Below are 27,010 nucleotides of genomic sequence, written 5' to 3'. Positions count from 1 at the left end.
AGATTTTGAGGCAGAGGAATTTGCCACCAACACAGTAAAGTGAAGAATAGACCTGAGTTCTCTGAAACATGGGAAAGATCCATACAACGGGGCTTCCTGAGAACTGCCACTGGGGGTCTGAACAATGGGGGCTGTGTGATTGCATGTCAGTGTTCCAGCATGATAAAACGTCCGGGGGAAAAGGAACACCGGCAAAGGAGGAGAGAACGTTGTCTAGTCACCTTAAGCCTTTCGCACCATCATCACTTTTGCTCGACAGATCTCTAAGAGAAAGTGAGGGAGGAGATATGATGAACAGGGTATAAATATAAACCTCTTTAGGAATTCTAATCATATTTAAAAGTAGATGTAAACCATATTTTAGAAAATAAAAACACTCCATGTTTTCATTTAAGGTATGTTAAGTTGCAACCTCATTCAGATATAGCTATAGAACTAGAAGTTCAGATAAGTGTTAGAGCAAATGAAGGCTACTTAATTTTGTTAAGAAAAAAGAATGGGAACTTTCAACAGAGGATGGCAATAAAAACACTTACCCATACGTTATACCCGCAATGCTGCACTTCTTAAATGTCATAACATTGCAAGTGAGGGTTCCTGTCTTATCAGAGAATAAGTATTCCACCTACACAAAGAAGAAATACATTTTAAATTGAACTAAATGAAGAAAAACTTAACATAATAAATGGCATCCCACTCCAGTATTCTTGCCTGGAAAGTCCCATGGATGGCGGAGCCTGGTAGGCTACTGTCCATGGGGTTGCAAAGAGTCAGACACGACTGAGTGACTTCACTTCACTTCACTTCAAATGAAGAAAAACTTAGCATAATAAATGACATAACCTAAAATGTATTTAGAGAGCAAAGATGGCATTCTTTCTCTTTAAATCCTCAAATTATATGAATTTTTAGAAAACAAGGATTTCAATCTATAAGAATTTTATCTTTAATATTTACTTCTTTCAGAAGCCATACTCTTCTCTTTGTTTTACACTGGAGATGAAATTCTACAGCAATATGCAAAGTAAACTTCAAGTTGTCAAACCTAAGAAATTCAGAAGTCCAAGTTCATTTTCCTGACATAAGAAATCTCATTAAAAGTACCTAGAAAACATTAAGTAGGTAGATTGGTATTGATATACCAATATATGTATACCTCAGATGAAAAAGAAAACCAGACTCAAAACCTTTTTAATCATGATCATGAATATAATGCTCATTTTAAAGACAAATGGAAATTTTGTAGGTGATCATTTCTGTCCAATGAATACTGCAAAGCAATGTGGATTTATTTGGATAGACAAGATGGATGCCAGCTATTTGTAAGTAAAGTCCCCAAAAATGATAATAAAAGGCAGAAATATTCACTTTTGCTTTCAGAAACATTTGTTTTTATTTTTAGAAACAACTTATTTCTGTATATTGGTTTTGTATCATGCAACTTTCCTGGGTTATTTTTTTATTATTGCTTACAGGTTTTTGGTGCAGTCTTTAGGGTTTTCTATACATAACAGTGGACTTCCCTGGTGGCTCAGAAGGTAAAGCATCTGTCTACAATGCAAGAGACCTGGGTTCGATCCCTGAGTTGGGAAGATTCCCTGGAGAAGGAAATGGCAACCCACTCCAGTACTCTTGCCTTGAAAATCCCATGGACGGAGGAGCTTGGTGCAGGCTACTGTCCATGGGGTTGCAGAGAGTCGGGCGCGACTGAGTGACTTCATTCATACATAACATGTCATATGTCAAAAGAGACAGCTTTAATTCTGATTTGGATGCCTTTTATTTATTTTTCTTGCCTAACTGCCATGGCTAGGATTTACAATACTAAGTTGAATAAAAGCAGCATTTTTTTAATGCTACCCTAATAAGCGGAGGCATCCTTGTTTTATTTTTGATCTTAGAGGAAAACCTTTTCATTTTTCACTGAGTATACTTTTAACTGTGAGCTTGTTGTACACACCCTTTATTCTGTTGAAATATGTTCCCTCGGTAGTCCCTTTATTGAGACGTTTATGATACATGGATGTTGAATTCTGTCAAATGCTTTTTCTGCATCTATTGCATACATTTCTTATCTTTCATTTTGTTAAAAGGGTGTATCACATTGGTTGATTTGTGCATACTGAACCAGTCTTGCATTCCTAGAATAAATAATCATGATGCATGGTCCTTTATTAATGTTGAATTTGATCTGCTAATATTTTGTTGATGATTTTTGCATCTGAGTTTATAAGGGATATTGACCTGTAATTTTCTTTTCTTGTGGTGCCTATGCATCCATGCATGCTCAGTCATGTCCGACTCTTCACGACCCCATGGATTTTTGTAGCCCACAGGCTCTTCTGTCCATGGGATTTCCCATGCAAGAATACTGGAGTAGCTTGCTATTTCCCTCTCCAGAGGTATCTTTGTCTATGCTGGTAAATGATGAAACCAGGATTCACATTCAGGATGTTTAACTTCAAAATTCTGCCTTTTACCATGGTTTATATGTGGCCTTTACTTAACTGAAAGGTAGAAAATCATAATCTAGTAAATACATATATAGAGACAGAACAAAAAATAGATAGAAAAAAGTAACAATTACAAGTCTTTCTTCCTTCAAGTTCTATACAACTGTGAGAGTTGTTGCTTTCTTTTCAGCTTCATTATATTAATAGTATAATTGACAAATAATCTTGGGAGTTTTTAAGACTGCATTTAAACTTGTGAAGATGCCATTGTCATCTAAAAGGCAACCAACAACTGTCTGTTGGTAACTGGGCATCATTCCCGCCTGTCTATTCTAAGGCAGGGTCTAGAGGCCCTAGGCTACATTTCTCTGGCCTGAAGATTAGATTCCACCATTGAAAGACATTTTCAGTGAAGATCCAGAAGCTCTACTGCTTCCCTTCTGGGAGCTGTGGGCAGATGCATGGATTTGGCCCATGTGAAATTTCACAGCAGCCTGTGGATGCTCCCCTATGAGTCACCTGCCTTAAAGAAGCAGAAACCCGGCCATCCCCCAGATTCCAGGGTCCCTGTGGCTCCCTGGAAGCTGCCTGAAGCCCTGGGAGTCCCCAGCAGCTTTTCCTACCTGCCCCCCAGCTCTTTCTTTATTATAAGCACATAATAACCTGTATCAGGTGTGTTCTACTTGTAACCCATTAGGCAATATTATGAATAATTGGAACAAATTATATTTCTAAAACTTCACAAGGGTGTCACATTATCTATGTGCATGCTCAGTCACTTCAGTCATGTCCGACTCTTTGCGACCCCAAGGACTATAACCCTCCAGACTCCTCTAACCATGGGATTTCCCAGGCAAGAATACTGGAGTGGGTTGCCATGCCCTCCTGCAGGGGGTCTTCCCGACCCAGATATTGAACCTAGGTCTCTTACATTGCAGGCATATTCTTTACCACTAAGACACTGGGGAAGCCCCATATTACCTCTAGCCCATGGCTAAATCTGGCCTTTCAGCTTTGCACATGCTCTCCCTAGACCCACCTCCTGCGGCGCTCCTGTCACACTGCCCAGCCCTGGAGGGGCCCTCACCTGCCCAAGCTCTTCATTAAGATTGGATGTTCTGGCCATGGCATAGACATTACTTCCCTTAAAATGCATATCTTCATCCTGCAGGAAACAAACAAAATAGCCAAGCCACACAGACAGAACTAGGCTCAAAACTTCTTCAGGAAGCCCATACTGCCACTGATCTTCTCATGTGCTTGACATTTATAAAGAATTCACAGTGGAGAGTCCAGAATACTTGGTTTGGGACACATATATGCTAGTTTTACACACGGGTTGGCAGAGTCGATTCAGGAGAAACAAAGCCATAGACGCGGCTTTCAATCCTGGCTGTGCCTTAGGCACACTGTGTGGCCTTAAGTGTGTCTCAGTTACTACGTCTATCAGATAAGGGTAGTAACAGGGACCTCCCTCCCGGCACTACTCAGAGCTACTGCAAAGATCAGATGAGAACATATGTGAGGGCACTTTGTCTAATTTTGTGGTTGCTAAAATAATACTCCCGTTGAAATGATGGTAGTTCATCAACATATGGGGAGGATCCTGTTAAGGTGACATCCAGAAACAATTTTATTTCAAAGAAGAAACCAACACAACATTGTAAAGCAATTGTCCTCCAGTTAAAAAAATAATAATAATAAAGATCAGCAAATGCAAACTACTATGAATTACTGTGTGCCATATGCCTGAAACTAACACAATATTATAAATCAACTATACTCCAATAAAAAAAGAACAATATGAAGACAAAAAAAAAAAAACCTAAAAGTGACAACCCTACACACAGATTTGAAAATCTGTTCAGTCACAGCTGACAAAGTATCAACTTCAATCAATACATGGTTGTCACCTAAAAAATATTTTTCTTAATTTGAAGGAATGCTGAAATGCCATTGTTTCTGTCATGCTTGCCAAGCTCTGTAAATCTATTGTAAGTCTATTGGACTCTCCTTTGTGAGTATCTTAAGTTTTAACGGTGGACTGTTTCTCTACACTTGCTACTAAGCCTCTATCTCTTAAATATTTCTGATTGTCTGGAAATATATACATATAGGGAAAATGTGTCCTCAAGAGCGAGTCAAAGGCATCCAGGCACTGCTGAGTCAGCCTTGGCTCTTGGCCTGTCAGCTGCCCTGGCCCCACCACAAGGACTCAGTCACACTGATTCTTGAAACCAAAGCCATAACCCAAGACAGAACTGTCTTAATTTCCTGAATTTACTACTCACCCAGTTTATAAACAGGGCCTGAATGTACTTCACAACTTCCAGAGTGACCAGCAGACTAATAGGGATGAGATTGTGGTACAAGATGATGAACACCAAAAGGTCAAACCCAAAGCTGTGATAGTGATAATCTGCGGAAGAAAAATCAGAGGAACCACGTTGCAGCTTCAGGTGATATCTTTATTCATCTGTGTTCTCATTATTACTTTTTAAAATTGTGGAATTTTTCTCCATTGAAATTATTATTAAGAGTATAATTAAGTGGACACAGATATAAAATAGTTTTAAAAATATTAGCTAAGTACCAATCAACCATGTAACAGGGTGCATAGAAGCATGGGGATACAAGTTCTAACAAGACTTAGATCCTGCCCTCAGAGAACTTCAGATGTAGCTTGAGAAAGTGGGAGGAGTCAGGAACTACAGTGGGACGAGCTCTGTGAGGTGTGTAGCAGCAAAAACACAAAGTTGGAGGCACAGAAATGGGTCTTAGAAAAGGTGCTAAGCAAAGCATTGAAGAGAGGACGTTGCTAAACACAGGAGATACAGAGGGGCTGATGAGGAGGACTTTTTAATCTAATGTAACAGTAGGTTTGAGGGCTTCCCTGGTGGCTTAGTGGTAAAGGACCTGCCTGCCAATACAAGAGACCCAGGTTTGATCCCTGGGGCAGGAAGATTCCCCTGGAGAAGTAAATGACAACCCTTTCCAGTATTCTTGCGTGGGAAATCCCATGGACAGAGGAGCCTGGTGGGCTATATAGTCCATGGAGTTGCAAAAGAGTCGGACATGCCTTAGGGACTAAAGTAACAACAACTGTAGATTTGAAGCTAAAGAGATAATTATTATAATGATTTTTTTTAAACCCAGGGAAAGAAGTAAAAGATATTTTACTTAAAAATATCTAGAAATTGTTCAGAGGATCTATATGCACTGCCTTATATATGTCTTCCTGACAACTTGCATCTCAGACTTACACATTAAATTTACATAGTTGAATTATGGGAGGAAGGAGTTCTAACTAAACACAAAGGAAGTTGTAAAATGCTCGCAAACAGGTCCTCTCAGGGGAAGTTAGAGCAACACAGAATCCTCAGGTGACAGATTAGAAAAGGTGGAAAGCTGTAAGATGGTTTACCCTGAAAACACAGAAAGACAGAACCAAAACTGCTGAACTTTTCATGCCAAATCCCTTTAAGTTCACCTTTAAACCTCTTACTGACAGAAGGCCACTCTGGCCGCTGAGTCCCCTCGGAGCTCCTTGTCACCACTCACTGTACACGGAGCCCTGCAGTGACCGAAGGAGGCAGCTACTGTCCCCTTTCAAACGAGGAAAGCAATGCTCAGGGAAGTGAACACCTTGTCCGAGCCCTTCTGGTGACTGCAGGACAGGTGCAAGGGTGTGGGCCTCCTCCATCTGACTCCGTCTCATGCCTCTGTCTGCCCCCTCTCTCTGCTTCATTCCAGAATACCAGGATTACATGACACTGGCAGCACAATCTTTCCCGAAAAATCTTAAGAAGGAAATGTCCTATCTCTAAAACTCATTAACCTTCAGTTTCTGAAAACAAACAAATAAAGCAAAAGGACCAACCTCCAGTTAGAACGAGAGCTGTCCCTTTTAAATGAAAACGTGAGAAGTAACTTACAAAAATGGCGTTTTCCTCCCATGCTCTGACACTTACCGCTCTTCCCGATGTACCAGGGCTCTGCTCTGTATCTGTCTTTCCAGTATATGGCTCCCACACAGCTCACCAAGGACATGACCAAGAGCAGCAGGAACAACACCAGGATCTGCATGTTGGTCACCTTCTCCACCTTGGATCTCTTGAGGGGTGACTTGACCGCATTCTGCATGATAGCAGGCAACCACACACCAAAAAGGACCAAAAACAAGCAAGACAGGTGAATTACAGTTTGATGGTGAAGGACGTCAAAAACTGCAATGGTTAAAAAGTACAACATCTTTTGCCACATCACGGATGGACTGAAAGTGTGCCCATGGTTTTCCACCTCGCTTCTTGGAGCATCAGCCTCTAGATCACAGGAAACATATCCACATAGCAGATCTATCATCTCAAAATCCAAAGTCCTAGGGTTCCTAAAAACACAAAATGTTGTGACTTGGGGCAATGCTATTTGTCACCATAGATTATTTACCTGCATGAATTTCGTTTCAAATCCAGTGTAAACGACTATGCCCAGGATCCACTCAGTATTTTTAAGCTGTGTGCCTCTCAGCAAGACCTGGTCAGGCCCAATTGAAATAGGGCTAAAAAAAATAAAAAGAGTATTAGTAAATCACCACAGAACTTTTTCTTTTCACAAGGTAAAACAAACCTAGACTTTCACCATATATATCAATTTCTTTTGTCAAGTTCAACTTTCTGGACAAATAGCAATAAAAACAAATGTGTCTTCAAAGAAAGTATCTATTTCTAAAACAGCACAGGAAAAAATTGCTTTGTTATCCATTTCTCACCATTCCAAAGATATGTAGGTTAAAAATTTTAGAGAGTAAAACATTCTTTATACTTAGAGTGACTATAAAACTAATTGTCAGGGAAGATTAAGTGGACAAAAAAATGTTTGAGAAGGAAAAAAAAATGATACCTTTTCTCATTTAGGTATAAAGTTCCTACAAAACTGTTGAAATGAAAATTAGGCTCTTCACATTTTATTTTTCCAGATAGGTTTGACAATTGCTTTTCTGTTTTCATGGTAGCTGTTTCTGATAAAGCCTACAAAATAAAATCACAGGAAAAAATGAAAACAGAATTTTCATGGCAAAGTTCAATGTCTCGTTGTTGTTCTGTCGCTCAGTCATGTCCAACTCTTTGCGATGCTATGGACGGTACCCCACCAGGCTCCTCTGTCCATAGGATTTCCCAGGCAAGAATACTGGAGAGGGTTGCCATAATGGCGAATAAAAGAATATTATGAAAGTCAGTGTCTGAAAATGTATTGCACTTACCAAACAAAAAAAATTTATATCAAACACTAACATAAACTTTGCTAGAAGGCTTTGCCATACCAACATTTTGCAAATAATTTTAATGAGATCAAAAGAAGTATGAAAGTTTAGTTTCCATCGCCTTGAAGTGAAATTATAATTGTCACAATCAAACACCATATAGTATTTGATAGATTTATGCTACAACTGGTGATGCTCAACTGTGGCTCACACTCTGACTAGCAAGGATCTAGAACAATGATGCCAACTTCCGTGTGCATCAGACTCACCTGGAGTCATGTTAAAGTACAGACTGCAGGGCTGTGCCCCCAGAGTTTTTGTTCAGTGGGTCTAGGCTAAGGCACCAAAACTTGCATTTCTAACAACTCTAACAGGATGGTGACGCTGCTGGTCCAAGGATCACACTTTGAGAATCACTCATCGAGAAAATGCCTCATTCCAATGAGATGATCTCAGCCTTCCAGAGAGAAAAGGCAGATCACCTCCAAAAGAATTTGGAATCAAATTGTCATTAGTCTAACAATAGGAAATACTTAAAGACAGAGGATTTTATTTTTAAGTACTTAATTAAGAAACCTTTGAATCTAGAATGTTACAACTTTCTAATTTCAAATAAATGTGAAAGTTTAGTACAAATATTCTCAGGCATGCATACAAAGTCTTAAACGTTTTGACACTCAGGGACCTACATTGAAACAGTTTGGGATGAACTTCCGTTCAACAAAAGGTACCGTAAATAAAGTCTGAAAGCAAGTTACCAACTTGAAGAAGACATTTGCAACACATACAACTGAAATACCTATTCTTATGTACTGAAAGTGCATGAAGAAATTCTTTAAATCAGAAAGACAACAGAATGAAAAGTGTAATAAAAGTGTTAGTCACTCAGTTGTGTTCAACTCTTTGTGACCCCATGGACTGTAGCCCACCAGGTTCCTCTGTCTTTGGAATTCTCCAGGCAAGAATACTGGAGTGGGTAGCCATCCCTTCTCGAGGGGATCTTTCCCAACCAGGGACTGAGTCAGGTCTCCTGCATTGCAGCAGATTCTTCACTGTATGAGCCACTAGGAAAGCCCCCAACAAGAACAAATACATCTCTGTTCTTTTTTTTTTTTTCCATCTACTTTCTTTGTTGTTTAAATTGGGTAGTTTCTATTGTGCCATCTTTCAATTCACAGATTCTTTTCTCCAGCCCTTATATTCTGCTGTTGAGCCCAACCCCTGAGCTTTTTTCATTTGGTTGGTGGGTTGCTTTGGGGGTTGCTTTGTGTGTGTTTGTGGGGGAAGGGGGGTTAGTTATTGTATTTTTAAGTTTTTAAAAATTTCCAAATTTCCTTGCTGAGACTGTTTCTTTGCTGAGACTTTTGTTTCAAGTATTTTTGTCATTGCTCATGAAAGCCTTTTTTCTAATGTCCCCTGTAGTGTCTCTGTCAGATAATGCTTACATTTTTTGTTATTTTGGTGTTAGCATCATGGGTTATCATTTTTCATTGAGTTTGAGATCCTTCTGGTTTGGGGTATGGTGAATAAATTTTGACTGAAACCAGACAGCTTGCCTGTTACATGTATTATGTTACGAGATACTGCTGCTGCTGCTAAGTCACTGCAGTCGTGTCCGACTCTGTGTGATCCCATAGATGGCAGCCCACCAGGCTCCCCTGTCCCTGGGATTCTCCAGGCAAGAACACTGGAGTGGGTTGCCATTTCCTTCTCCAATGCAGGAAAGTGAAAAGTGAAAGTGAAGTCACTCAGTCGTATCCGACTCGTAGCAACCCCATGGACTGCAGCCTACCAGGCTCCTCTGTCCATGGGATTTTCCAGGCAGGAGTACTGGAGTGGGGTGCCATTGCCCTCTCCGAGATACTAGACATCATTTAAACCTTAGCTGACTTCCTCTGGCACCTCTCTGACAGGGGATGAAAGTGCTGTCTCCTTACTATATGATGGGGGATAAGCATACAAGTTGCAAACTTTCCTCTTTTGATGTCCAAGTTGGGGTAGGGTGGTGGTCAGTTATAGCTGGGCAAGGGTGAGAGCCCTGATCACCCTGTAGACCTTCAACAACACCTTCCTGGCTTAAATGGGTTGCAATGCCTTGTTACTACTGTCCACATGGTCTCCTAATCCTAAAGGAAATGAACCCTGAATATTCATTGGAAGGAATATCTTTCCTATCTCCTGGAGTTTGCTCAAATTCATGTCTATTGAGTTGGTGGTGCTATCTAACCACCTCATCCTATGCCACCCTCTTCTCCTTTTGCCTTCAATCTTTCCCAGCATCAGCGTCTTTTCCAATGAGTCAGCTCTTTGCATCAGGTGGCCAAAGTATTGAAGCTTCAGCATCTGTCCTTCCAATGAATATTCAGGGTTCATTTCCTTTAAGATTGACTGGTTTGATCTCCTTGCTGTCCAAGGGACTCTCAACATTCTTCTCTAACACCATAGTTCAAAAGCATCAATTCTTCAGTGCTCAACTTTCATTATTATCCAACCGTCACATCCGTGTGTGACTACTGGGAAAACCACAGCTTTGACTATGTGGACCCTGAGATAAATGAGGCCAAAGAAAGAACAGGGAATTCGCCATCACATTGTTCCCAGAGTCGCAAGGTCCTGCTATCTGGCTTCTTCTCTCAGTTTCTCAGAGTCTTATGTTTGTTTTTTATATAAAAGCCAAAGTCTTTAGTTGTACTTGGCAGGAAAAACTAGGTAAAACAATGTCTACTCCATCTTCCCAGAAACAGAAGTCTGTAATTGAATTTTTAAAAAATCAGGTAGGTACCAAACTATTACTATGATTAGCACTGAAGACAAAGGTGAGATTTGGAAAGTGATGGAGGCAAAATAAACTCATTTTCTCAATTACTTTTACAAAGATGATAGATTTAACAAATTCTAAACCCGTTTTCTATTTTCAAATCAAATTAAAGTTTGCAGTAAAGATAGCAACAGACATGCAAATAATCAAATATAAAACCAGGGACTTCCTTACTTAAGCAAACTAACAGAGCAAAGATCAATGCCCTTTTTTCCATTACTGAAAAGATAATTGAACACTGCTTCTGCCCACTCATGCTACTGCTGCTGCTGCTAAGTCTCTTCAGTCGTGTCCGACTCTGTGCGACCCCATAGACAGAGGCCCACCAGATTCCCCCATCCCTGGGATTCTCCAGGCAAGAACACTGGAGTGGGTTGCCATTTCCTTCTCCAATGTATGAAAGTGAAAAGTGAAAGGGAAGTCACTCAGTCGTGTCCGACTCTTTGCGACCCCATGGACTGCAGCCCACCAGGCTCCTCCATCCATGGGGTTTTCCAGGCAAGAGTACTGGAGTGGGGTGCCATTGCCTTCTCCTGCCCACTCATAATCACATGCTAATCTAAAGTTCAAATAGTAGTTTTAAAAGCAATGGTATATAAGATCACCCAGTGTTCATTTATATTCCCTTTTAATCTGGTTATGGACAACTTCCCTGGTGGCTTAGCCAGTAAAGAATCTGCCTGCAATGCAGGAGACCTGGGTTCAGTCCCTGGGTTGGGAAGATCCCCTGGAGAAGGGAATTGCTTACCCACTCCAGTATTCTTGCCTGGAGAATTCCATGGACAGAGGACCCTGGTGGGCTACAGTCCACAGGGTGCCAAACAGTTGGACATGACTGAGCGAGAAACACACTTTGATCTAGTTATATTTAGTCAGGACACTTTTATCATCAAATCACCAGCAGAAATATCAAACTCAAAACAAAATGCATAAAGGTGTGTCATCCTTTATGACCTGAATTTTATACACTATGATTTTTCTTGCAGTAGTGAGTGACACATTCATGTAGTTCTTGCTTATTCTTTTGAAAGTACCTTCTAAATATCTCATGAGGATAAATTACATCCATTTATTAGCGGTGAGACCATTTTCATCATGAAAAAAAAAGTAAGTTTTGTACATCGCAAAACTTGACACTGTGGACTCAAGTATAAAGTTAGGAATTAGAAAGACATCTCAGGACTTCCCTGGTGGTCCAGTGTCTGAGACTCTGGGCTCCCAATGCAGGGGGCACAGGTTCCATCCCTGGTCAGAGAACTATTCCATGTGCCGCAACTAAGAGTTCAGGTGCTGCAACTTGGACCAGGTGCAGCCAAATAGGTAAATAAAGGTGTCTTTACCTGCCGTATTTTTAGATTCGTCTCTCCATCCAGATTAGATGTTGCAACAAAACATGTTGCCTGAGGTTCACTAAAAAAAAATAAAACGAATGATATTGAATCAACATCTCTCAAACAAATTAATTTCCCAATAACTGTAACCATGAAATATGGTCTACATCAGTAAGGATTCTTCAGAACAGAAAGGACCACAACTACCACCTTGCCAGTGGATTTCAGCAGTCTGATCCTACAAGCCCAAGAGTCCTAATCACTGGGCCATCAGGGAATTCCCTACAGTTGGTTTCTGTGTAGAAAGGAATTTCACTTTTTGCTATGTGGGTAACCAGTTCCAAAACATTATTATTTAACAGCCCGTCCTGTTACCACTGACTTCCCTGGTGGCTCAGATGGTAAATAATCTGCCTGCAGTGCAGGAGACCTGGGTTCGATCCCTGAGTTGGGAAGATCCCCTGGAGGAGGGCATGACAACCCATTCCAGTACTACTGTCTGGAGAATTCCATGGACAGAGGAGCCTGGCAGGCTACAGTCCATGGGGTCACAAAAGAGTCAGACATGACTGAGCAACTAACTCTAACTCCTGTTTCCACTGAAGCAGAGTGCCACCACTATCGCACGTCAAAGCTCCAACACGGAGATGTGTTTCTGGATTCTCTATTACCTCCCACGATTCTAGATTTTGTGTTCCTGTGCCAATATTAACCCATCTAAACTGCTACAAATTGAAAATCATCTCTTTAAATGAAGTCAAACAACTACCCTCAAATTCTTCTTTTCTCAATTTATTTTTAATTGGAGGATAATTGCTTTACAATGTTGCATTGATTTCTGCCATACATCAACATGCATCTGCCACAGGCATACACATGTCCCCTCCCTCTTGAACCTGCCTCCCACCAACCCATCTCACCCCTTTTAGGTTGTCACAGAGCACCAAGCTGAGCTCCCTGTGTTACAGAGCAACTTCCCATTACCTATCGATTTTACACATGTGTGCTAAGTTGCTTCAGTCATGTCTGACTCTTTGTAACCCTATGGACTGTAGCCTGCCAGGTTCCTCTGTCTATGGCATTCTCCAGGCAAGAACACTGGAGTGGGTTGCCATTTCCTTCTCCAAGGGATCTTCCTGACACAGGGAACAAACCCACATCTCTTATGTCTCCTGCATTGGCAGGTGGGTTCTTTACTGCTAATGCCACCTGGGAAGCCCCATGGTAAAGTATATATTTCAAGCTCCTCTCTCAATTTATCCTACCCTCTTCTTCCCCTGCTTTGAGTTTGCTCTCTCCATCTGAGTCTTTATTCCTATTCATAAGTGCCTTGACAGTTCTCAGCCCTTTGCTCTTCCAAATACATTTCTATTAACATTGTCTTTTACTTTCTGTATCTTATGATGTCTTGACATCTTACAAATCATGTTGGCTGGAGAGAGACTGCAACTCTCAAGGGCAATTGATCCTTAGAGACAGAGTAGGGCTCTACCAAGAGTGTGCCATCACGTGCAAACCAACCAATCCTGAGTCTGTGCTCCCTAAACACCTACTTTATCTAACTTTCACACACTTGTGCCCTAAATCATCCCAGGGCCTGGTACTCGGAAACAGGAGACCTATAGCCCAGAGCCCAGCAGAATAAGCCAAGACTGTTGTTGCTGTTCAGTCGTTAAGTCCAGTCCAACTTTTCATGACTCCATGGACTACAGCAGGCCAGGCTTCCCTGTCCTTCACTATTTTCTGGAGTTTGCTCAAACTCATGTCCATTGAGTCGATGATGCCATCCAACCAGCTCATCCTCTGTTGACCCCTTCTCATCCTGCCCTCAATCTTTCCCAGCATCAGGGTCTTTTCCAATGAGTTGGCTCTTAGCATCAAGTGGCCAAAGTATTAGAGCTTCAGTTCAGTTCAGTTGCTCAGTCGTGTCCGACTCTTTGCGACCCCATGAATTGCAGCACGCCAGGCCTCCCTGTCCATCACCAACTCCTGGAGTTCACCCAGACTCATGTCCATCGAGTCCATGATCCCATCCAGCCATCTCATCCTCTGTCGTCCCCTTCTCCTCCTGCCCCCAATCCCTCCCAGCATCAGAGTCTTTTCCAATGAATCAACTCTTCAAATGAGGTGGCCAAAGTACTGGAGTTTCAGCTTTAGCATCATTCCTTCCAAAGAAATCCCAGGACTGATCTCCTTCAGAATGGACTGGTTGGATCTCCTTGCAGTCCAAGGGACTCTCAAGAGTCTTCTCTAACACCACAGTTCAAAAGCATCAATTCTTCAGCGCTCAGCTTTCTTCACAGTCTTCACATCCATGCATGACCACTAGAAAAACCATAGCCTTGACTAGACGGACCTTTGTTAACCAAGTAATATCTCTTCTTTTCAATATGCTATCTAGTTTGGTCATAACTTTCCTTCCAAGGAGTAAGCGTCTTTTAATTTCATGGCTGCAGTCACCATCTGCAGTGGTTTTGGAGCCCCCAAAAATAAAGTCTGACACTGTTTCCACTGTTTCCCCATTTATTTCCCATAAAGTGGTGGGACCAGAGGCCATGATCTTCATTTTCTGAATGTTGAGTTTTAAGCCAACTTTTTTACTTTCCTCTTTCACCTTCATCAAGAGGTTTTTTAGTTCCTCTTCACTTTCTGCCATAAGAGCTTAAGCGATCCTAAAGGGTTCACTCTGTCCTGCCCTGACTTTCCTCCAGAAATCTCACTAAAGGCTCTGACCTTGGCTTCCTCTCTCTCTCGTTTCTGCCTCCTGACCAAATGCAATGCCTCCCCTTTGACCCTGCATGGCAGGACATCTTGCCCTCTCTTGGGAAGTATAATGACTCTTCTCTCAATGGCATTGAAAGTCATCATTCAATCACCTGCACAAGCTCAAATCCCACAGGTACAAATTAGGTATTTATAATCAGCTCATCGATTCCCATTAAAATATGTTTGAGATTTTGGTTGGAATGGCAGTAAGCTTTTAGATCAGTCTGGCAGGAACTGACATCTTTATAATATTGAATCTTCCTATCCAAGAACATGATATATTTCTCCATACATTTAAGTCTTCCATTAAGCACTTGCATATGTTTTCTCAGATCTGTTCTTAAGTACCCTATCATTTTTGTTTCTATTGTAAAATATATCCTTTTATTACATGAGAATAAAACAAGATAATAAGTGTAAAATATTTTAGATTTGTTGAATATCTATAGAAACTGTAGAAGAAATAGAATTAACCTAAGAATCAGAATAAAAGAAAATATGTCCAGGGAAATGAAAGAAAAGATCATAAAAGTATAGAATATTAATCATCAATCTATGACCCAAATGCTAAACCTGGCCCCTGCTTATTTTCATAAATAAAGTTTTACTGGGACACAATTATTCTATTTGTTTACACTTTGCCTTTGGTTGTTTCTGATAGTACAGAAAAAGAGCTGAGTAGCTACAACAGAGATTGCACGGCCCACAAAGCTGAAGATATTTGCTATGTGTCCTTTTACAGAAAATGTTTGCAATCACTGGTCTCCAGTATAAAGAGATGGTGAAAGGAGTGAAAGAAGAAAAGGCCTTTGGTTTTTTTTTGTTTAATTTCTATTTCATAACAAAAGTTCCTTAAATGCCCACTAACATAACTAACCTGGAAGAAATCAGGACCATGTCTGCAGGAAGGAACTGCCCATTGGTGGCCTTCACAATGTCACCAACATTAACCTTTTAAACCAGGAGAGAAAACACAGAAACATGAATTTTAAAAATCACAATTAAAAGCAAAATCTGTCATATATTCTCAAGAAAAAGTATAAGATGAAAATCCTGAGTCCATGCTAATAAATTCACCTACATTAGAACAACTGAATCTCCTGATGCTTTCATTGCTCAGTGATATCCTCCATATAAATGCTGTCTTGTACCCACAGCAACAGGCTGTGAACCATTGACTTTAAGTCAACAACAAAGCCTTTGACTGTGTGGATCATAACAGTCTGAAAAATTCTTAAAGAGATGGGAATACCAGACCACCTTACCTGCCTCCTGAGAAATCTGTATGCAGGTCAAGAAGCAACAGTTAGAATTGGACATGGAACAACAGACTGGTTCCAAATTGGGAAAGGAGTACATCAAGGTTGTATATGGTCACCCTGCTTATTTAACTTACAGGTAGAGTACATCATGCGAAATGCTGGGGTGGATGAAGCACAAGCTGGAATCAAGATTGCTGGAGAAATATCAATAACCTCAGATATGCAAATGACACCACCTTTATGGAAGAAAGAGAAGAGGAACTAAAGAGCCTCTTGATGAAAGTGAAAGAGGAGAGTGAAAAAGCTGGCTTAAAACTCAACATTCAAAAAACAAAGATCATGACATCCAGTCCCATCACTTTGTGGCAAATAGATGGGAAAACAATGGAAACAGTGAGAGACTTTATTGGGGGGGGGGGCTCCAAAATCACTGCAGATGGTGACTGCAGCCATGAAATTAAAAGATACTTGTTCCTTGGAAGAAAAGCTATGACCAACCTAGACAGCATATTAAAAAGCAGAGATATTACTTTGCCAACAAATGTCCGTCTAGTCAAAGCTATGGTTTTTCCAGTAGTCATGTACGGATGTGAGAGTTGGACCATAAAGAAGGCTGAGCACCAAAGAATTTATGCTTTTGAACTGTGGTGTTGGAGAAGACTCCTGACAGTCCCTTGGACAGCAATAAGATCCAACCAGTCTTCCTAAAAGAAATCAGTCCTGAATATTCATTGGAAGGACTGATGCTGAAGCTGAAACTCCAATGCTTTTGTCACCTGATGTGAAGAACTGACTCATTAGAAAAGACCCTAATGCTGGGAAAGATTGAAGACAGGAAGAGGTGACCACAGAGGATGAGATGGTTGGATGGCATCACCGACTCAATGGACATGAGTTTGAGTAAACTCTGGGAGTTGGTGATGGACAGGAAGCCTAGTGTGCTTCAGTCAATGGGGTCGCAAAGAGTAGGACAAGACTGGGTGACTGAACTGAACTGAACTGAACTGACTTTAAATGGTCCATGCCGCAACATGGAGGTAACACCCAGGCACAGTGGAGGTGTGTAGACCTCTAGCCAGGCCAATTTAAGTTCAGATCCATTTCAGTCCTTCCTGGCCACATAACTTTGAACAAGAGGCTAGTTCTCTTTGATTCTCTATGTCCTCATAAACAACAACAACAAATGGGCAATATGATGATTTTGAAAGACATGCTTCACAGATAAAAATCTGTTAGCTTTAAATATGGTAGGTGCTTATGACTAAGTTAAGCATTAAAATACATTCTTACCTCTTTCCACAGAATCATTTGCCATGCATTCTGTCTTAACACTGAAAAAGAAACAGCTATGTATTCAGTGTAATAAAGACACATTTTCCCAAACACTACAGGCATTTCTTTATATTCTCTTTGTTAATTTAACTTTTATATAAACTGAAAGATTAATATGCACTTTACCAAAAAGAGCAATATACATAACATAACATGACAGGACAATGATATATATAAGATAATATAAATAGACAGGCAGATAGAGGCTGTGTTAAGTCACTTCCAATCCCAAGGGAAAACAGTTTGCTGTTGTATGCTAAAATACTGGCTGTAGCCTGAAGAGCAGCATTTTTCCAATCAAATACAGAGACAGCACATATCAAAACTAGGACTGAGAGAATATGTAACACCCAGATCTCTTTTACAGACATAAGAATTGTTAAAAAACAAAAAAGAATTGTTCGTATCCTGAATACTCTACCCTTCCCCATCTTTTATCTTTCCTTTTATTCTAGTTGATGTATTTACATAATTCTAACATATGGAAATATAGTTTCCTTCCGGTTTTTGTTACTTATTTCTATATTTCTTTAAATATCAACATGTTATAAAACATATTACAAGTATCTACTTGAATAGAAAGAGAAATTAAGGAAACAATTCCATTCACCTTTGCAATGAAAAGAATAAAATACTTAGGAATATATCTACCTAAAGAAACTAAAGACCTATATATAGAAAACTATAAAACACTGGTGAAAGAAATCAAAGAGGACACTAACAGATGGAGAAATATACCATGTTCATGGATTGGAAGAATCAATATAGTGAAAATGAGTATACTACCCAAAGCAATTTATAGATTCAATGCAATCCCTATCAAGCTACCAACGGTATTCTTCACAGAGCTAGAACAAATAATTTCACAATTTGTATGGAAATACAAAAAACCTCCAATAGCCAAAGCAATCTTGAGAAAGAAGAATGGAACTGGAGGAATCAACCTGCCTGACTTCAGGCTCTACTACAAAGCCACAGTCATCAAGACAGTATGGTACTGGCACAAAGACAGAAATATTGATCAATGGAACAAAATAGAAAGCCCAGAGATAAATCCATGCACCTATGGACACCTTATCTTTGACAAAGGAGGCAAGAATATACAATGGATCAAAGACAATCTCTTCAACAAGTGGTGCTGGGAAAACTGGTCAACCACTTGTAAAAGAATGAAACTTGACCACTTTCTAACACCATACACAAAAATAAACTCAAAATGGATTAAAGATCTAAACGTAAGACCAGAAACTATAAAACTCCTAGAGGAGAACATAGGCAAAACACTCTCTGACATACATCACAGCAGGATCCTCTATGACCCACCTCCCAGAATATTGGAAATAAAAGCAAAAATAAACAAATGGGACCTAATTAAACTTTAAAGCTTCTGCACAACAAAGGAAACTATAAGCAAGGTGAAAAGACAGCCTTCAGAATGGGAGAAAATAATAGCAAATGAAGCAATTGACAAACAACTAATCTCAAAAATATACAAGCAACTCCTACAGCTCAATTCCAGAAAAATAAATGACCCAATCAAAAAATGGGCCAAAGAACTAAATAGACATTTCTCCAAAGAAGACATACAGATGGCTAACAAACACATGAAAAGATGCTCAACATCACTCATCATCAGAGAAATGCAAATCAAAACCACTATGAGGTACTATTTCATGCCAGTCAGAATGGCTGCGATCCAAAAGTCTACAAGCAATAAATGCTGGAGAGGGTGTGGAGAAAAGGGAACCCTCTTACACTGTTGGTGGGAATGCAAACTAGTACAGCCACTATGGAGAACAGTGTGGAGATTCCTTAAAAAACTGGAAATAGAACTGCCTTATGACCCAGCAATCCCACTGCTGGGCATACACACTGAGGAAACCAGAATTGAAAGAGAGACGTGTACCCCAATGTTCATCGCAGCACTGTTTATAATAGCCAGGACATGGAAGCAACCTAGATGCCCATCAGCAGATGAATGGATAAGAAAGCTGTGGTACATATACACAATGGAGTATTACTCAGCCATTAAAAAGAATACATTTGAATCAGTTCTAATGAGGTGGATGAAACTGGAGCCTATTATACAGAGTGAAGTAAGCCAGAAAGACAAACACCAATACAGTATACTAACGCATATATATGGAATTTAGAAAGATGGTAACAATAACCCTGTATATGAGACAGCAGAAGAGACACTGATGTATAGAACAGTCTTTTGGACTCTGTGGGAGAGGGAGAGGGTGGGATGATTTGGGAGAATGGCATTGAAACATGTATAATATCATATATGAAACAAGTCGCCAGTCCAGGTTCGAGGCACGATACTGGATACTTGGGGCTGGTACACTGGGATGACCCAGAGGGAGGGTATGGGGAGGGAGGAGGGAGGAGGGTTCAGAATGGGGAACACATGTATACCTGTGGCAGATTCATTTTGATATATGGCAAAACCAATACAATATTGTAAAGTTAAAAAATAAAATAAAAATTAAAAAAAAGTATCTACTTGATGAATTTGAATATTTTCTTAGAGTGAAATAGGGTAGAAGCTAAATCTAATATCTTACCTATTGTGTTCTTTGAGTTAACTAATTTGTCTGCCATATGTCGTTTCTGTTACAGGAAAAAAAATAGCCATGATATCAAAAGTTTGAAATGAATCATTCAAATCACAATACAAGACACAGTGGGTTTAAAAAGAATAGAAGTAGTAAACCTAACTATAAAGCAGGTTTTTGGCTATAACCGATTTCACTCTCCTTTCACCTTTACATTACTTCCTAAACTGAGGTGTGCACTAAGGGAGGCCGACCACCAACGTGGTCAAGTGTGGGACCTCTAGAACCAGCTTGCCCTGGCTGATGTCCCAACTCTGCCCCTGACTATGACAGCCTCATCAGGTCACTGACTTGTCTGTGCCTCAGTTTAAATGAATTCACACACACACACACAGATATTGATACACAGCACAGTGCCTGCTGCATAGTAAAGTGCTTCCTTGAAATGTTAACATTTCATGTGATGTTTGTAATGATTATTTGGCAAAACACATAATTGGCTATGCTGAATATTGCCCCAATTTAACCAAAAGCTTTTAAGTTTGAAAAATTCTTTCGTACTATAAACCAGTTGAAAGGCCTAACAGATTTAACTGATGACAGAACAAGCTGGCAGGAGTAAGGCAGAAATGTACAAATGACCACCACTGGCTATTTTAGAAACGAGCATTAGGACTGTAGGTGAGGAGGAGACAACTCTAGAGCGACCCCTGCAGCAGCAAAAGAAAACACTGTTAGCTATCTGTCTTATTTTCCTACTGAAATCTGCAGGCGCCTGTAAAATCACTCCTCCGCCAAGGTTATAGGAGTAACGAAGTAAGAGCACAATTTGTGTGCACATCCTTCTCTGCCATCTAGGATTCTCTCCTCTGGCTGGATTGTGTCCCCACAGATACTATCACAGTTCTCAGAACTGATATGAAGTCCTGCTGGCCTCTCAAATACACATACAATTAAAAAAAGAAACCTCAAAACTTTAATTCACTCTTCATATCAACTACGGATTTAAACAACCATACAGTTCCAACCAGTAGCCTGAAATTTAAAAAAAAAAAAAAAAAAAGCAGAGCAAGAAATACACCTCTTACATTCAAGGCAGTGGTTTTGAGAGCATTTACTAACAGCAAACTTACATAATCTTCTACAATCTCTTTAATGCCTGAAATTACAAGAATAACTAGCAGAGGCACCAGAGTTGTGTATTTTCCCGTTGGAGATACGTCTGGAATTTGCTGCAAAATAGAGTTACACTATTAATTTCATAAGTCCTTATTATATTTTGCATACACTGCAAGTTACACTGCTAATGGCATGATCCAGGACGTGACAACAAGACACATTAAATATAACGGAAAAGGATTCAGGATACCAAAATCACCCCAGAGTGTGACACTACATACTCAAAGTCAAAAAGTCAGTGTTAGTCACTCAGCTGTGTCCAGCTCTGTGAGACCCCATAGACTATACAGGCTGCCAGGCTCCTCTGTCCATGGAATTCTCCAGGAAAGAATACTGGAGTGGGTTGCCATTCCCTTCTCCAGGGGATCTTCCTGACACAGGGTTTGAAAACTGGTCTCCCACGTTTGCGGGCAGATTCTTTACTATCTGAGCCACAAGGGAAGCCCAGACACTAAATGTTATACACTACGGATAAGTCCCCAGAGCAACTGCTTAATAACATTTCAGTCATTGTGTTACCTTTCTAATAGACACTTTATTATGCTTTGGTTGAAACAGCTCAAAACCTCAATGTTTAAAATAACATCTTTGGGGGAAATTCCTTGGCAGTCCAGCGGTTAGGATTCCACACTTTCATTGCCAAAGGCTTGGGTTCAATCCCTGGTCAAGGAACTAAGATTCCACAAGCCCCACAGCCAAAAATTAAATTTTAAAATAATAAAGAAAACAGCATCTTTTCAAAATAGCTAAATCCAAATGGTCAGCTATCTTAATCTTACTTCTTTTTGAGGAAGAGGAGAAATTTTTTGGAGGCCCAGAAGAATAATGTTTCCTGGGTACAAGTTACCTGTGGACAGTGCTCTAGGGCTACCCCCTACTGTCTAAATTGTGAAAAATAAAGCAATTGAAACTGAGGTTGTAGTTGCTTTCTGATGGATGCAAGGGTAGGTGAGGTCTGGGGTCTGACCCTTTAGTTTTCCAGATTTAGACAAGTTCTCGTTCAGTCCCTCAGTCGGGTCTGACTCTCTGCAACTTCATGGACTGCAGCACACTAGGATCCACTATCTCTGGGCATTTGCTCAAATTCATGTCCATTGAGTCAGTGTTGCTATCCAACCATCTCATCCTCTGCCATCCACTTCGCCTTTTACCTTTGATCCTTCCTAGCTTCAGCGTCTCTTCCAGGGAGTCAACTCTTTGCATCACATGGCCAGAGTATTGGCACATCAGCTTCAGCATCAATCCTGCCAGTGAATGCTCGGGGTTGATTTCCTTTAGGATTGTCTGGTTTGATCTCCTTGCAGTCCAAGGGACTCTAAAGAGTCTTCTCCAGCATCACAGTTCAAAAGCATCAGTTCTTCAGCACTGGGCCTTCTTTATGGTCCAATTCTCACATAATTGCTGGAAATACCATAGCTTTGAGTATATGGACCTTTGTCAGCAAAGTAATGTCTCTGCTTTTTGATATGCTGTGTAGGTTTGCCATAGCCTTACTTCCAGGGAGCAAGCGTTTTTTAATTTCATGGCTGTGGTCACCATCTGCAGTGATTTTGGAGCCCAAGAAAATAAAATCTGCCACTGCTTCCATGTTTTCTTCTTCTGTTTTCCAGGAAGTGATGGGACTAGATGCCACGACCTTTGTTTTTTTAATGTTGAGTTTTAAGTCAGTATTTAGACTATATTTCCAGACGTGGACCTAGGTGCACTCTCTATGCTGTCTTAGTACTTTTGCTTGCTTATTATTTCTGTGTATAATAGTACATACACCTAGTTCAGCCTTAAAAGACGGAAATTTTGTCATATGTGCAGCGTGGATGACCCTTGAGAAAATTATGGAAGTGATAAAAGCCCGTCACAGAAGGACAATCCTATGACTCCGCTGATATGAGGTATCTAAAACAGTCAAACTAACAGAATTATCAAGGAGAACAGTGGGTGCCAGAGGCTGGCGATGGTGGGGGGTGGGGGTGGGGGGGACCTGTTACTCAGTGAGTAGAAAGCTTCAGTTATGCAGGATGAAGACGTTCTAGAGATCTGCTGGGCAGCAAAGGTCCTGCAGTACTAGCACTTTATTGGAGATTGGAGACTTAAAAGTTTGTTAAGGTGCTAGACCTCATGTTAAGTGTTCTTATTATCGGCAGGGGAGATGTTATTTTAAACTAACATGAAAGAGTGAATTATATCTTTCAAAACACAGTAAAATCATCTTGTTATGGAGGTAGCACAAATGACAAAAGTCACTTCAAATATATCTCATTAATTCATCTACTGTTCACCAACATGTCTTTCAGCCCAGAAATGGAGTTTAGTGTCTCACTGAGTAAGTTAAATATTTGAAGAAGAGAGTTCTCTCTTTATAGTGCTTAAACTTATTCTCTGTGTCACACTCATGAGATTGTTGTACCTTTTGTACTTCTTAGAAATCTGAATCTAACAACATGTTCAAAACATCACCTGCAATATAGTGATGAACAGGAAGAAGGCGTTGGCAGTTTTGCTAAACTGCAGATACAAATATCGAGGGAGAAATGACCACATGCTGTATTTGGCTGTGCTGTGGGTAGAAAGGTAGAAAGTTAACCTTCTGAATAAAAACAATGGAAAACACAAAATTTGGTTACAACTCAGAAGTGGATAAAACATTGTTTTAAATTGCTGTGACTTTTCTAAAGATATTGTCTTTTTTCACAGCATTCATTGTTACCTTTAAAAAAACCCAAGGTAGAAGAAGAATTTCCCCATTTCATGAAGTACTGTGAATACATAGGCAGATGTGGAGAACCAAGGATCTGAAAGCAGAGAGCAGCATGCTATCTAGACGTATGCATGACTGGATCCCTTTGCTGTTCAACTAAAACTATCACAAAATTGTTAATCAGCTATACTCCAATACATAGCAAAAAATTCAAAAGAAAAAAAATAAACACATGCAAATGAGAAGGTAATAAGGAACACAACCTGGTAATGAGCAAAATTTTGATATATAAAAATATAAGTTCTGTTCAGAAAGAAAGCACTATAAGACTGAAAAATGATAACCAACTAGGAAAAATATATTTGTAGCACATAGGAAAAAGAGGCTAATATCTCTAGTATACAGTGAGTCTTTAAAAACCATTAAGCAAACAACATTTACCATAATATAAAAATGGATCTAAAGCATAAACAAGTAATTATCAAAAGAATAAATACAAGTGGCCAGTAAACATAAAGCAAGCAAATAGACTTTTAATAATCAAAGGAATAAAAACAAAGAGAGGCTTTCACATCTCACACCGATGACTGAGTGACTGAGCAATCCCAGCATTATTAGCAAGGACACAAGGAAATATGAGCTCTCAAACTGATGATGTAGGTGTAAACCGGCATCATCGCTGGTGAAGGCTATTTAACACGTATAAAAGCATAGACAGTGTGTCTTTTGGTCTAGGATAGCGTCTAGTCTATTTGAGCTGCTGTAACAAACATACCATAAACTGGGTGCTTATAAACAACCAACATTTATTTCTCACAGTTCCAGAGTCTGGGGGGTCTGAGATCATGGCACCAGCAAATTCAGTGTCTGGTGGGTGTCCACTTCACCACCGACATTCTCAGTGTAACCTCACATTGTGGAAGGGGCAAGGCAGTTCTCTGGGGCCCTTTTATAAGGTCGCAAGTCCACTAATGAGGACTCTGCCCGAATGACCCCATCATTTCCCAAGGGCTCCACCTCCTAAAACATCACATTGGAGGGCTAGGATTTCAACATATGAACTTTGGGGGAATTCAGACCATGACAGAGAGATGATAGGTAGATATGACTGGTTTAAAAATTTTAGCTCTGCTGCTGCTGCTGCAAAGTCAACCTCAGTCGTGTCTGACTCTGTGCGACCCCTTAGATGGCGGCCCGCCAGGCTCAGCCATCCCTGGGATTCTCCAGGCAAGAACACTGGAATGGGTTGCCATTTCCTTCTCCAGTGCATGAAAGTGAAAGGCAAAAGTGAAGTCGTTCAGTCGTGTCTGACTCTTAGCGACCCCATGGATTGCAGCCTACCAGGCTCCTCCGTCCATGGGATTTTCCAAGCAAGAGTACTATAAATCCAAAAATATAAAGAATCAAATTCTTCAAATATCTTTGGAAAATCTATTGAAGTATGGTTAATTTAAAAAAATGTGTTCTGGGTACCTCATTTATCTTTAATACTTTCCTCTTTTCATATACTCCTTATATTCTTTATTATGTTTGGATTTGCCAGATATTATGCAAGTTATTTTACCAAACTTTTGGAGTTTTTAGATAGGAAATTTAATATTTCTTCTTTTAATTCATCCTCATCGAATTTGAAGAATTCCCTAGGCAGGATGTTTTTGAAAGACTCATGAACTATATAGAATTAATAATTAGCAACCCAAAACTGTTCTTCAAGTTCATTACATTTAATAACTTTTAAGACTATTGATATATAAAATAATTTTATAAATATTAAAGCCAAAGCCAAATTTAAAAGAAGTTAAGTTTCTTCATCATGTGTCTTTTAAAAATCAGATGTTTTATTCTCCCTTCATTTAGGAGGTTATCCTCCAAAGACCCAGTATTACGGTGGTGGGTTTCCAATTCTGTTTTCCACCAGGTGTAGCCTTAGGTTTGAGTTCCCTCCTCCCACTGAGCATGAAATCTGAAGCCCTAAGTCACCAGAACTGGGCAGGTGTCCTCAGAAACCAGCCACATCAGCATCCTTGACCTCTTTGGGTTCCTGCTTTGCCTTCATTTTTGGCTTCAGAGATATCCTCTTTCTCTTGCCAAGTCAGTGATGTACATTTTTGAGCTCTTTGATTAGTTAGTTAATAGTGAAAAAGCTTACTGACTACTGAGCTCATGTATCCAACCTCTGGCCTTAGAGCCTGGTTTTAAAAAAATAAAGAATATATGTATATGTGTGTGTGTGTGTGTGTGTATATGTATAAACACATATATATGTGTGTGTGCGTATGTGTGTTAGTTCCTCAGTCATGTCCAACTCTTTGCGACCCCATGGACTATAGACCACCAGGTTCCTCTGTCCATGGAAGTCTCCAGAATACTGGAGTGGGTAGCCATTTCCTTCTCCAGGGGATCTTCCTGACCCAGGGATAGAACCCAGGTCTCCTGCATTGCAGGTGGATTCTTTACCATCTGAACCACCAGGGAAGTTATAAACATATATATGGAAAAAGTCCCTTTTAGGCTTTCATCTAAACTGCCTCTGCAGAGTTTCAGTACTCAGCTCAGTGAATTCCTCAGGAAGCAGAACTCTTCCTAGCTAATGCTCATTCCCCAGTGGGTGATGTTGGTGGGTGGCTCCCCTGGCGAGGGCTTTCCCCCCGCTCCCTAGCAAGTGGTTTTGCTAGAGCACTCTCAGCTGGTGGGTGGGTGCCTGTGAATGGGGACAAGTCAGAGCAGAGAGCGACTTCAAGAAGCCTCGAAGGGGAGGTGGAGACAAATCCTATTCTCTGCAGTGAGTTCCTGCAGGTCCAAGAATGCTGTTCTAGCCTGGAGCATCCACACACAGTGTTGTTTATTGCGGAGAAGACCACAGCCTCCTTCCTCCTTCCTCTCCTCCTACCTCCACAGTCTTCTCACCTGATGGAGTTTTCGCAGAAAGCGTTCCTAAGGGGTTCGTTGAGGTAAATGGTGCGGCCCATTGGCACGTCTGCTCCTTGCAGAGATTGCCTCCAGCCCATCTTTTCCTCCACCTCTGACAGCCCCCAGAGAAGCGAACGGGTCCTGTGACAAGAAGGCACCAAGATATTACATGGAAACTCAGGTGAAGGCAGGCTCCAGGGAGGGCAGCAGGGACTCTGTGTGTGTGTGTCTGTGTGTGTGTGGAAGGGTCACACACAGCCTCTCCTGAGTTCCCTGGGGAGGACAGCATTCTTTGTCCCCAGGGATCATGACCTGGGCCAAGAGAGATAGGGCAGCCTTCCCCTGCTGCCCTGCATGGAGGGGACAGCCGGACTCCTCCACAGCTCACATACCCCACCCCTCCCCTGCCCTAAGGCTCTGGGTGGGCACAGGGCCCAAGAAAG

The 27,010-nt window shown here is 40.6% G+C and overlaps 1 protein-coding gene across 1 annotated transcript in view; it reads right to left on the bottom strand.

Moving 5' to 3' along the window:
* Positions 1 to 27,010, bottom strand: part of LOC129624223 (phospholipid-transporting ATPase IB-like) — a 98,834-nt gene that overhangs the window by 60,121 nt on the left and 11,703 nt on the right. The window contains exons 2-14 of the mRNA XM_055541894.1: positions 26,565 to 26,708; positions 23,417 to 23,516; positions 20,917 to 21,015; positions 19,793 to 19,838; positions 17,181 to 17,221; positions 15,506 to 15,579; positions 11,872 to 11,941; positions 7,353 to 7,480; positions 6,900 to 7,011; positions 6,425 to 6,590; positions 4,745 to 4,872; positions 3,541 to 3,618; positions 537 to 625 (exon numbers count right to left, since the gene is read on the bottom strand). Of these exons, the coding sequence (XP_055397869.1) occupies positions 537 to 625; positions 3,541 to 3,618; positions 4,745 to 4,872; positions 6,425 to 6,590; positions 6,900 to 7,011; positions 7,353 to 7,480; positions 11,872 to 11,941; positions 15,506 to 15,579; positions 17,181 to 17,221; positions 19,793 to 19,838; positions 20,917 to 21,015; positions 23,417 to 23,516; positions 26,565 to 26,708 (1,275 nt within the window). The remainder of the gene's footprint in view (positions 1 to 536; positions 626 to 3,540; positions 3,619 to 4,744; positions 4,873 to 6,424; positions 6,591 to 6,899; positions 7,012 to 7,352; positions 7,481 to 11,871; positions 11,942 to 15,505; positions 15,580 to 17,180; positions 17,222 to 19,792; positions 19,839 to 20,916; positions 21,016 to 23,416; positions 23,517 to 26,564; positions 26,709 to 27,010) is intronic.

Source organism: Bubalus kerabau, chromosome 12 (assembly GCF_029407905.1).
Source record: "Bubalus kerabau isolate K-KA32 ecotype Philippines breed swamp buffalo chromosome 12, PCC_UOA_SB_1v2, whole genome shotgun sequence".
In the NCBI taxonomy this organism is placed as follows: domain Eukaryota; kingdom Metazoa; phylum Chordata; class Mammalia; order Artiodactyla; family Bovidae; genus Bubalus; species Bubalus kerabau.
The sequence above is the reverse complement of the archived record's forward strand: the minus strand, read 5'-3'. Positions and strand labels throughout refer to the sequence as shown.